The 12,857-nt window shown below is 39.2% G+C and overlaps 1 protein-coding gene across 14 annotated transcripts in view; it reads right to left on the bottom strand.

Moving 5' to 3' along the window:
- Positions 1–12,857, bottom strand: part of cacna1g (calcium channel, voltage-dependent, T type, alpha 1G subunit) — a 318,055-nt gene that overhangs the window by 153,343 nt on the left and 151,855 nt on the right. For all 14 annotated transcript variants that reach the window (XM_041973670.1, XM_041973675.1, XM_041973678.1 and 11 more), the window contains exon 3: positions 11,403–11,500. In XM_041973670.1, the coding sequence (XP_041829604.1) occupies positions 11,403–11,500 (98 nt within the window). The remainder of the gene's footprint in view (positions 1–11,402; positions 11,501–12,857) is intronic.

Below are 12,857 nucleotides of genomic sequence, written 5' to 3'. Positions count from 1 at the left end.
ATAATGATCAAGGACTGTAAGAAAACTATTTTTGAAATACTTTTTATACTTCTTTATATTCCCATGTGCTCAAATTCAACAGTCATAACTATAACTGACAAGTCAGTGCTGTCAGTAGGTGATTATGTTCCGGTCCTTAAATTATCTAAAAATGCTTCATCTAGTAAGAAGACGTGAAATGAATCTTTAAAAAACTGTTGCATCTCAAAGCCTCAAAAAGGATTTGAACAGAAAATTCAAGTAAAACATGGTATCTTCCCTCACTTTGAAATATGAATAGCTCCTCAGTACACTGTCATACAAAGACTCAACTAACAAGAGCTTTTGTTTTAAGCAACAAACAGATTGACAACGAAGAGTGTGGATCGCTTTGAAATATTCTGTACTTTCATCTTCTGACAAACAACTTCTAACCTCATCAGTGTGTTATTTCTTCAGCTCTCCTTGCTTAACAAGGAGCCCCTGAAAAAGCCCGTCCCCTGACTCCTCCTGGCTTTCCCTCTTTGTCTTTATATCTCTATAAAACAGCAGAAGTCAAGGGGTGACTTAGGTCTTGATATAAAACCCTGTGCCTCATAACAGCTTAGAGAAAAATACATGGTGGGATGTTCTTGTGAGCTCTTTAATTACAGTTCTGCAGCTCAGCAAACAATGCACCGTAAGAGGAGGAGGGCATGCGCATGCAGGGAGCTGCGGGCTTGATGATGTTGTTGTGTTGATGTTGCCTTTAGGGCTTATCTGGATTGAAGTACAAGAGAGTATGTGTGAACCAGGCTGGGCTCAAACACTAAGCCTAATAAAGCTTTTGGAACAGTGTGAAACACTATGTCTTATTGAAGCATGGGCAGAAACTGCAGGTGTGTGAGTGCTGCCTCTATGTGTGTGCCGGTGTGATAAGGCTCTGGGGAAAGGGCACATGCGGTGGATGAACAATCAGTGAAAATGCTGGAGCTATTAAGGGCTCAGTCTCGTTAGGACTGAGAAGAATGTGTGTGTGTGTGTGTGTGTGTGTGTGTGTGTTTGGGTTTTTTGTGATAATCACCTTTTGACTGCTGCCTCCAGCTTATCAATCAACACTTGCTTGCTCGCCATCAAAATGTTCATCAACACTCATCATGTTTGGCGAGGCTTTGTCCCGTCCTGCCACTTTGTATTTCAGGTTCCTCGATCAGCTACCAGCACATGATTGCCTCATTTGAAGGGGTAATCCAATAAAATAAGCATCTCTAGATGTATCAGATAAAGCTTTCCTCTGGCTTTCTGATTCATGTGCTGACAGGAGAATGTCTGCACCCGTTTTCGTGCTTTTCTTGTGATGCCCATGTTTCGTGTGATCTCTCATTGGATATTATTTCCGAAATATCATTGCAACTGAATGAAGATTAAAATATATTCCAACAACCCCCTGCAGGCTTTACTTCTATGTCTTCAGTCTCTAGAAATTCCCATTTCGTCACATACCGCATGTTGACTCAAGAGGCCTTTGGAGCTAATCACTCCAAGAAGTATGTCCCTCTTGTTAAAGTGCAACCTTGACACATTTATTATTCATTTCCATTTTTTTTCCTTATTTTGATCTTTATCTTGAGTGTGACTTCCTTTGCTTTTATAGTGTACATTACTGGACATCCAAAGTACATAGTTAGTGTTAGAAAATGTATCATGGTTCGACCTTTTTCAGGCACTCAGTGAAATAGACACAAATTTGAAATTTAAACCATATAGAAGACAAACAAACAAAAACAAAAAACTCCATATTGCTGTGGTAATGTGTTCCACAACTATTAAAGTGTTTGTTAGATGCTGTTTTGACATATTCAGTCAGTGGAAAAGACACATAGACTGGATCAGACAGCTTCAGTGGTGTAGGAAACTGAGAAAAATGTGACAGATGTTTGCCAATACTCAGGATATCTCTTTGAAATTAGGTCTATTAAACGACCCTACCTACTGGAAGCTGAATTCCTGTATTAATATTATCAGTAAGAGTGTTCTCATTTACTTCCAAGCTGTCAAAAGAAATAACTTCCCAAAATGTTTTTGTTTTTCTTGGAATAATTCTCATGGACTTTCGGAGAAACAGCTGTAACACTGCAGATCTAATGGGATAATAAGGTACATCAACAGAATTTTATTGATTGAGCATAGTGTTCCAGTCTGGTTCTTCTTGCCATGAAAGGCAATAATCTGGAGCAATTTGTACATAAGGTTGTTTCAGTTGCTCTAACTCCATTCAGTCTTACCAAGCATTATAATCCCAGCACAGTTTTTATTTTAGGAATATACCCTCTCTGCAAAACTTCTTCTGTGTCCTTGCAAATCAGCTAAATGAAAGGTGGCCGTATATGGCACACCTCTTTTTCTGTCATCCCCATTTTGGCCAAATACTCTCTGCTTTGTATGTGTATGCTTCTGGATTAATAATTCATTCTTGTTTAAATCTGATCTTTTTTTTTTAAACACTTACTCAATGTGCAACTGCTACAGGTGTTTGACTGAAAAGGCTTTTCTAAAACATTTAAAGACTTTAAATATCTTGCATCCCATGATTAATCTGGCTGGATAAGTCGGTCCTGCTTTATATTGGATTGCCTGCTCCCTGTAATGGCATTTGCTATAATTGGTGATCATGCAGGTGGATTGAATATCAATTCAGTGGTGGAATATAGGTCAGGAATGAGGCAATCCATAGTTAGTATGCTGCCTCAACTGTGTGGCTGTGTTTGCTTCCCCCTCAGCCAGTCGTCTTTGGACTCAGACTGATTTATATGTAATTTTCCGACTCACCAGCTTTTATTAAAGGACTGTTCATAGCTGTGCTCACACAGACACACACACACATGAGCCCACAAATATATAATTTGAATATACATATCTCTCAGTTGCTTGCTTCCTCTACCACCCCCCCCCCCCCCCACCCCTTTTCTTACTCTCACGCTCACATTACGCTTATTCTTTTTTATCCCTTTTCCCTCCTCTCCCATCAGTCTCCATTACAGTTTAATCAGCCCAGACTGAGTTTCTAGAGCACAATCATAAACATTATATACCAACCCAGCAGTCTACTCATCCGCTCCTACCTTGATACCACCACCTGCAATGCTTTCACTTAAATACAGATCCTAATTACGCCTTTGGCTTCAGTGCGTGCGTACTGAGCAGTGATCCTCCAGTTAAGTGAGTTTGTGTATGTGTGTCACTGCAGGTGTGTAGCTTGCATCAGCACATGAATAGGACATCAACCCCCTTCTCGTCTCTTCTGCTCCACAAAAGATTGTGTAATCACCACCTCTTGTCAGTCAAGGCCATTGTAGGGGTCCACCGCCCTTTATTAGCTCCCATATACAAACACATTCAGAAAGCACACAGTCAAACACACTGACTTGCTCATTAGGGATCCAAGTATCTCTTATTGCAATCATCAAGCTAATAACAGTGTTTATGCGTGGGTGATTTGGTCTGGCCGTGGACCTGTGGGGAAAAATGTCAGAGTGTATAGTGGTGATGGTGGTCCCTGTGTCGTTGGTGTGGCCCATTATCTATTTTCTCTCTGCACTCCCATTCATCTATCCCATAGCAACCTCATCAGGCCTTGCAGAGTTCATCATTGCTCTGGAAGCGGACATTCGTTATGGAGCTTATGCTAGTCTGAAGCACACTTAGTTGATTTTGAAGATATGGGTGTTTTCTTTTCCTTTTTATTTTTCTGCTTTTGTTCTAGCCTGTTTCATTAAGCCAAGTTGGTAAGAAAAAAGGATGAAAAAGGGCAAATCTGCAGTTTGCCCTTTCATAGTTCACCAAGATGACCCACTAATTGGTTATGTACAGGATAAACAATGAATTAAATAAATAAATAACAACCCTTTCAAATATAAATGAAACATAACATCTTTGAACTTTCAAGCTAAGCTCTTTAGTATTAGATAATTGACATCAAGCTTTTTCATTCATGCTTCACAATCACTGGCTCATTCACAGCTGTGAGCACAAACCCTCTGACTTGTAACTGCTAATCATATTTGTTCAGGTTCACTGAGTGGCCATTATAGCCTCAGTCTATTTACGATCATTTTCAGATTTTAATTATGCCAACACTATTTGCTGCTTCATTTCCCACCACATCTACATCCGCATCCATGTGGGATGACGTTCTGTTACGGATGCGTTATCAGTCTCTTAAAAAGAGATCATTGCTGTTTGTTCCTCTTATCTAACCAATCAGTTGCTTGAACTAATTGGGTGCACAAGGCTGAAATTCCCCCATAGTTAGCAAAGAAAACAACACAAACTATGCTAACAATGCTAATCACAATATTATTGTTCCACCACTCCTGTGTGAATCACAATTAGGGGGACTTTCTGGGATATTTCTGCCATTTAATGTAAATTCAAACAGTAAGTTGAGACTTGCGGAATTTCTTCAATACATCCGTTTGCATTGTGTGAACATTATACACCCCAGGCTTATTGTAATCCAGTGTGAAAAGGGTTTAAGAGCTGCATTTTCTATACTGATGTGAATGGCTTTCAATGATTAGGCAGCATTCTGGGCTCAAGTGTAAAGAAGCCGAACACTCTGCAGGCTGAGGGCTAATTGGCACATTTATATTTTTTTAATGAAATAAGCATTGAAGTAGCAGTTAGTGATAAAGTTATATGTAAAGAAAATCATCAGAAATCTTTAGTTTGCTTTATCTATGTGAAAGCTGTCACTTTGACTGAACTATAACCTCTGCTTTTGGAAGATATTAAGAGATTTCTCATTTTTCCTTAGTGAGGCACATTTTTAATGGATTGTCTTATATGAGCAGTTGTTATAGCTTTTATAGTGAATTGTTTAAACTGGATCACAATAAATTGGATTGAATTGCTTGTGTCTGTAAAGTGCCTTAAGATTACTTTGTATTTGCCTTATACAAACTAAACTGAAGTGGATTTATAACAACATTTTGGGTGATTAGTCTCTAATCATTACAAAAGTCTATTACATGATATACATGTATGTAACATACAGAAATGCCTTAAAATTTGGTGTCATAGATTCAACGAGTTGATGGAATCATTCCTCAGAGGTTTTGCTCCATATTGACAGGACAGCATCACACAGTTGCTGCAGGTTTGTCGGCTGCATCCATGATGAGAATCTCATCCGTTCCACCACATCCCAAAGCTGCTCTACTGGACTGGAATCTGGGGACTGTGGAGGCCGTTGCAGTACAGAGAGCTTGTCATGTTCAAGAAAGCAGGTGGAGATGATCTGAGCTTTCTGACATGGTGCAATATCCTGCTGGAAGTAGCATCAGAAGATGCTCCACTGTGGTCATAAAGGGATGGACATGGTCAGCAACAACACTCAGGTAGGCTGTGGTGGTTAAATGATGGTCAAATTAATCCAAGGGGCACAGAGTAAATCCCTTTTCTTTCTTATTCTAATGCTCACCTTGAACTTCATCAAGTCATTTTGACCATGTGGACATGTCTGTGTTGAGCTGCTGCCATGTGTTAAGAAGCGGTTGAACAGATGTAGGCCTGTTGCGATAACCAATTTTGCTGTTCGATAAATTTTCTCAGAAATTATCGCTATAAGCGATAATATTGTGCAAAGCGGTAATGTTGTCATTTTGAGACCTTTTTCAACTAATATAATGACAATGCCATAATAATGCAAGTACACCCTTTCAAAGATCATTAAACTTTCATTTCTAAAGAACATTTTAAACTGGAACTGAAATTTTAAATAACAAAACAAAAACAATAATTAGAATGGACTCTCAGTCTCATTAACAATGAAGGAAAACCAAACACAACCAAACACAATAAGTATGATTGAAAATAAAGTCTCTGTTCTGTAAATAAAATTGCTCCTTAAAAAAATACATATAAAAAAAAATTAAACAAGGGGCTCAGACAGGGAAAACCAGTAAAACTGTCAGTTAGTACCACTGTATTTAAAAGAAAAACTAGAAAAAAAACAAACAAAAAAAAAAAACTGCACATCGTTGCTGTTTAAGAAGCTGAAATATCTCCCCTCATCACTGCGTGTCAGACTGATCTATCAGCAGTAAATGAACCACGCTGCTGCTGCGACGCGCTGCTGCGGCGACGCGCTGCTGCGACGCGCTGCTGCGGCGACGCGCTGCTGCTGCGCTTTGTCACATACGCCGGGACACCGGCCCAAAAGTAATGCGGCCCATTCGGAATCCTTTCGAACCTCTCGATTGGCGAACTGATTTGTATTTTCAGTGTGAGAAATCGGAGGTTTAGCGCGAGAGCGTAAAAAGCTACTCAAATGCGGTCGATGCGCGAGAGTTGGCAGCCCTGTAAACAAATGCGATGTACCGGCTCGCACAGGTGAAGTGGTTCACCACGTTCCAATGCTGCAACATGCTGCTGTGAAGTATGAGACGAGAGATCCATAGTGAAACCTACAGTCATACACAGTCTATCGTAAAGTAAGATAGAAAAAAAAAAAAAGATCACAGCCAGCAAACTTAACACGCTCATTTGTTCTTATTGCGCAATTAATTGACTTATTGCTTATCGCGACAGGCCTAAGTGTATGTAACTGTTATCTACTGTAGATATAATTAATCAGGATGTGTACCTTCATAATAATAGATGTCACAATTTTAACTTTGTAGGTGCAAAACGGTTTCTCTTAGGGCTCTGCAATATGATGATATATATCATCAGGACGATAGAAAATGTCTATCGTTTCATATGAGGCTCTATTGTTTAGGCAGCGGTTAGGTGCTTTACTGCAGTATTTTACGTCAAGATGCTCCTTACGGCATGCCCATGCACACTGCAATACATTAACAAACATGGAGGAAGACGGTTCTGGACACGTTTCAGAGCAGGGCAATGCACTACAAGATGACCACCCAACCCAAACTGAGGAGCTTGTACCTAAAAGAGGGGCAACACTCCCACAGATGGAAAGAGATCACTACTGCCGTTGCCAAGCACATCTGCAAAGATATGGTTACAATCTATATCGAAATCGAAAAACGTGAGTTTGTGCGATGGTGCAAACACTCGATCCGAGATACAAAATGCCCAGCCGAAAACATATTAGTAAATTTGCGTGTAGAAGCCTGAGATTTGGCAAATAATCTTATTTTTTTATGTTTTAATTTATATTCAGGCTACTTGACATACTGTTTACCTCTTATACGTCACATTATATTTATGTATAATATATTGTAATCCTTTTGCAGCTAAACTTTAAACTTGAGAGGCTCCATCTTTACATTTGGTATTTTGTAGCCTGTAGGCCTGTATTATTTTTGTTTGCTGATTGAACTTGAAGGAATGATTTAATTTTTCAAATGGCAGATTTTGTATAATTCTATTGTGAGCCTGATTCTGTTGCATTTGGTATTTTGTCCTGCACTGTGCTCTTATAACCTCAGAAGTGTTGAGTTTGTTATTTTTTATACCCAGTAGAAATAGGCAGGCCTTTACCAATATGTGTGCTAATGTGCTGCTTTCTATTGCCTGCTCTAGAGAACAAAGAATAATAGGCTATTAGTAAGCTACTGCTACATGTTGAATTTTAATGGCAGATGTTACCATGACCATCACATCTTCCTTGCAGATAAGGGTTGTAAATAAAATAAATATTTAGTATATTCTACCTTTTATTTGTTTAGTATTTAATTTCAAACTGCATTTCCACATTGCAGTTTTATATAAACTATTCATTAATTGAAATTATATATATATAATTATATGTATATTGTTATCAGGATATAAAATGAGCTATATTGGGATATGAGATTTTGGTCATATCGCCCAACCCTAGTTTCTCTAATCTCTTTTTTTTTAATTTCTTGTCAATATTTGACTAATTCTAATGAGGCGTCTGTGGCTCAGTTGTAAAAACATAAGGGTCATCAATCACAAGCTTGGTGGTTCAATCCACAACCCTTGGAACTGCTTAGGCACTGGTACTCTGAGCCTTTAGTCACTCCCAGTGGCTTGTAAATGTCTTGTAAGGCAGATGTGTGGGTGAGTGAGAGGCACGCCAGAAAGGGCTTTGATTTAACCAGCTAAGGTTTAATGCAGGACATTTACCATCAGTAATATAAGCTGTATCAAGCTTGATCATTACATATGTAAACTCTTGGAACTTACATTCCTCACGCCTGCTATCAACTGCCACACATAACTCTGTTCTAACTCTCTAAGTCTATGTTGGGGCAAAAGGCTGGAGCTCATCCTAAAACACACACATTGTTCCCAGGCCGGTGTCCACGTCCTAGACTGTGGCGATGATTGATGTGCTAACATGACAGTCCTGCCACTGAACGTGACTGATACAGGACGCAGGATTTGTCCACCAGCTGCCAACAAAAAAACACAAATCCCACACTGTGTCACCATGACATCACCACACACAGCCTGCCACCAGATTGGCCATTACTCTCACATCCAGCACGGGCCTGCAGGGACCTCGTATCAGGACCGCCACTGGACACATCAAATCCGACATGACAACTTGTGACATGCCTACATGTGGGTCTGCACATTCAAAGGGAGCAGCTGCCAAGCATACATAATGTTTTTTTCTGGGTGAAAGTGACAATCCTCCTCTGTGGAGAGACATAATCATTTTCAGGACACCCTGCATATAGCATGGCTTAATACAAGAAGAGCCAAAAAATTAAAGAATAGAAATTTATTTAGATTACCAATGAGATAGCTCTTGGGATATGCAGAATCTTATTTCTTCTTCCATTTCAAAGCAGAGCACATGTTGGCTCAATATAAAAAACTGCACACATAACATTTAAAGAATATTGTCAGCAAAGCAACTCGCTGGTTTCACTACTGCAGTTTTTAAATAAAAGATAAGCGCTGCTTTAATTAGTTTTAGTTTCAGTCCATGGGCCACTCACACTTGAACTGATAACTTAAAAATGCTGAAATGTAATTTTTCTGCCTTCTATTTTTAAAGATTAAGGTACCATTGTTTTACAGATCAGGGATATACTCTTTTTATCCTCTGCTTAATTTTCACATTTAATTTACTATATAGTAGACAGTATTCCAGGAATAAAAGCTCATTGATGTGATGATTGTTCCCCTATCAAGGATCGGGTGGCTTTACTTGACTGAAATTTGTTAGCTGACTTGTGTTTGATGTACTTACCCTCTCTTTAGTTATAAACACTTACTTTATACCACTGGAGCTGAAGAAGATTTCCTTTGTTTCTACATATAAAAAGCCATTTTGGTAGATGTGGAAAGTAAAGCTTTATAGAAAATAGCTGTAGTCGCTCAGGGCACATTGTTTTGTCAAAGAAAACATGTCCTGTTAATTGGAGCATGGTGGGGCTTTTTCAGACCATATTTCTAAATGACTAAAACACAGCAGTAAAAAATGTGCAGCTTCAAAAGCACAATCAAAGCAGTCTGTGGGGTTTGTCTGTATTAATGAAGACCTGCAATTCAGGATGTAAAACCTTTTAAAAGTGTAGGGATTTAAATTTCAAAAAGTAACTTCATATACTGAGAAAGAACATGTTTTGAGGAAATTAGGTTTTCTACTTGTATAGCTGGTCAGCATAACAGAAATTTTAGCCAAACTTTTGCATACAGCTTCATTTGTTTAAGACTCACATTCTTCAGACTCATTTGGACTTCATTCAAAACCCAACTATGAGCAAGACCCATAGTCAAATATTAGCCCCATTTGATGCCACTAGTAAGGCAAGGCAAGTTTATTTGTATAGCACATGCTATGTACAGGACTATTAAAAAAAACAAAAAAAAAAACAAAAAAAATTTACATAAAACATTAAAAGCATTAGAGCGGGGTGCAGAAAGCAATAATAAGTGCTAAACTAAACTAAATAAACTAAACTAAACTAAATAAAAACAGAAAAAGCTCAATTAAAATAGATAAAATGCAAGAAAAAGTTCCACTGTGAGGAATTAACAGTTATTTTGATAAATGGCAGCAAATAGAAAAGTTTTTAACCCCGATTTAAAACTGCTGAGTCAGCAGATCTGCAGTTTTCTGGGAATTTGTTCCACATGTGAGGAGCATAAAAGCTGAACGCTGCCTCTCCACGTTTAGTTCTGACTCTGGGAACAGAAAGTAAACCTGACCCTGATGACCTGAGGGATCTGGTTGATTCCTAACAAACCAGAAGATCCTGAATGTATTTTGGTCCTAAACCATTCAGGTCTTTGCAAACTCACAGCAGGATTTTGAAGTCAGTTCTTTGACAGGCAGGAAGCCAGTGTAAAGATCTGAGGAATTCTAGGATCTACTTTCTTGGTCTTAGTGAGGACTGGAGCAGCAGCACTCTGGACCAACTGCAGCTGTCTGATGGACTTTTTAGGGAGACCTGTGGGGACAGCATTACAGTAGTCCAGGTCTACTGAAGATAAATGCATGAACACGTTTTTCTAAATACTGCTGAGTCATCAGTCCTTTAATCCTCGTTGTGTTCTTTAGGTGATAACAGGTTGACTTCACAATTATCTTAATATAACTGCTAAAATTCAGGTTTGAGTCCATGACAACCCCCCAGATTTCTGGCTTGGTTGTTAGTTTTGAACTTAGCTGTATAAAGAAGAGTGCTGACTTTTATTCTTTCTTCCTTGGCTCCAAAAACTATTATTTCAGTTTTATGTTCATTTAACTGAAGGAAGTTCTGGCACATCCGATCGATTTGATAGATGCAGTTGATCAGAGTTTGGATTGGACTGTAGTCTCCTGGTGAAATGGTTATGTAGATTTGTCTGTTATCAGCATAACTGTGGTAACATATTTAGTTGTTTTTCTTTTTTTTTTTTGTTTTTTTTTTTTTTTAGTTGTTTTTCATAATTTGAGCGAGTAGCAGCATGTAGATGTTGAACAGCAGTGGCCCCAGGATAGAGCCTTGGGGAACGCCATAATACATAAAATTTAAATATTTTTTTTTTTTACAGAATCAGGTTATTTTTATCTTTAGCAGTCTAAATTGTCAAACTTTTCCCATCACTCTCTCAAATCAAGAAAATGAAAACATCAGATGACAACACTGAGCTTCTAAATGTGTTGGCTGTGACAAGTTAATAGATGTATTATTTCAGCTAGGTGTAAATAATGATTTTAGAATTTCAGGAGAACCTTTTGGACTAAATGTACAGTAGATTTGATTATTCAGATGAAATTAGGACTAAAACTGCACTATATCTCAAAAATTACTTGTAACAGACTGAAGACAATGTCAGCTTGAAAATGATGCAGTGTGTTAGCTGTAGCAGCCTGGCTTTGGTTCCAGGACAACAAAAGAAGTGTGTTTGTCTAAAGACGAAGCCAAAGTTGCTGTAATATTAGAGGACAGAGTGTTCTGAAGGCCCAGACTCAGAGGAAAGTGAGAAGACGGTAAGTCTGCACTCACTTGGCACTCGGTTGATGGCTCTCAGTGGTCTCAGCACGCGAACCGTTCTCACTGCTGAAAAGCTGACATTTTGCAGGTTGAGTGAGTACTCCAACATCCTGAAACACAGAGAAAAAGAACAGAAAAAGTGTGTAAGTACAGCAACAAAGGGCCAAATGCCTTCACTTCATCTGCAGCTCATATACTGTGCTTGATCATCTGGGAATAAAAACACAGAAAATGGAAGGGCAATATTATACAGTCAATTATACGTTGCATGTATTACACGCTCCTGCACTCTCAATGGGCAACTGGTAATTAATCTTCTAATATTCTCCACCACATTTACATTCGTGCTTTTGGAGAAGGCTGCAATAAATTCAGGCAAATAATCTGCATCCATGCCAACGCTCATTGGATTTACAACTACAAGACCAGAAAGTTGAAAAAACACCACTCTCTCACGCACACATACAGCGCTGCTTCTGTTTATGCTTTCACATGGAGCACGGCACACATGCAATGTTTGTGTGCCTGACAAACACACATGTATTTGCATGCATCCTCGCACAATCAACCTTCAAAGGGACTATGAACATATGTGCTTCCCCTTTGAGATGTCGAGAGTGGGCTGAATGAGTCGTCACTTAGTGGAATGCGTGGCGTCCATGGCAGGATGGGATCAGGCCGTCTCATAACCCTGAGACATTTTACATACACACACACTTACACTCTGCAGCCTCTCCAGCAGCTCTTTCAGGCTGTGATGGGAGGTCAGAAGGACAGCGCTGAGAGAGCGAGACTGTGGGATGCCTGAGAAAACGTTTTTCTTATTTCTTGATCAGTGTTTATCATCATTCTTTCTCATTTTGTTTCTCTGTTCTTTGTGTGTGCAGAACAGCTGTTGTGCACATGTGCAGCGAGGAGCGTGCAGATGAAGGAATTCCCTCCTCACACTGACTCCAAGTCTGTCTGTCTGACAAATTTGCAACACATGTTGGACAATATATGTGTGTGTGAGTGAGTATGTGTGTGTTTGTGTCACCTTGAATGCAAGAAACTCCCTCAATAAACCTATGAATGTGTGTGTTCCTTTCCCATTAAGCTGTCCCAGTACAAGCAGTTTATCCTGGTTACATCAACGTACTGCTAAAACAAGAAGACAAACTCTTACACACACACACACACACACACACACACACACACATAAACGAGTATGTGCTTGCACAGACAGTGCTTACGGATGGTTTGCAGGCCACATTGAGAAGGTAAATGGGTAAACATTTAACAAGTTGCTCTCCTAGCATCAACAGAAGAATGTCATGGTTAGCAGTATCAGACAGACCCTGGAAACAGGAAACAAATATCAGCAGCTGTAAAGTTCTGGTCACTGTGGATATTTAGGTCAAACGTATGACGGCCCTGAAGTGCCACAGCAATACAAAAGCCACAACATGAATACAAAAACCACAAAAC

The sequence above is a fragment of the Melanotaenia boesemani genome, chromosome 21 (genome assembly GCF_017639745.1).
Source record: "Melanotaenia boesemani isolate fMelBoe1 chromosome 21, fMelBoe1.pri, whole genome shotgun sequence".
Lineage (NCBI taxonomy): Eukaryota > Metazoa > Chordata > Actinopteri > Atheriniformes > Melanotaeniidae > Melanotaenia > Melanotaenia boesemani.
Note: the sequence above shows the minus strand (reverse complement) of the source record. Positions and strands in the feature narration are given on the sequence as shown.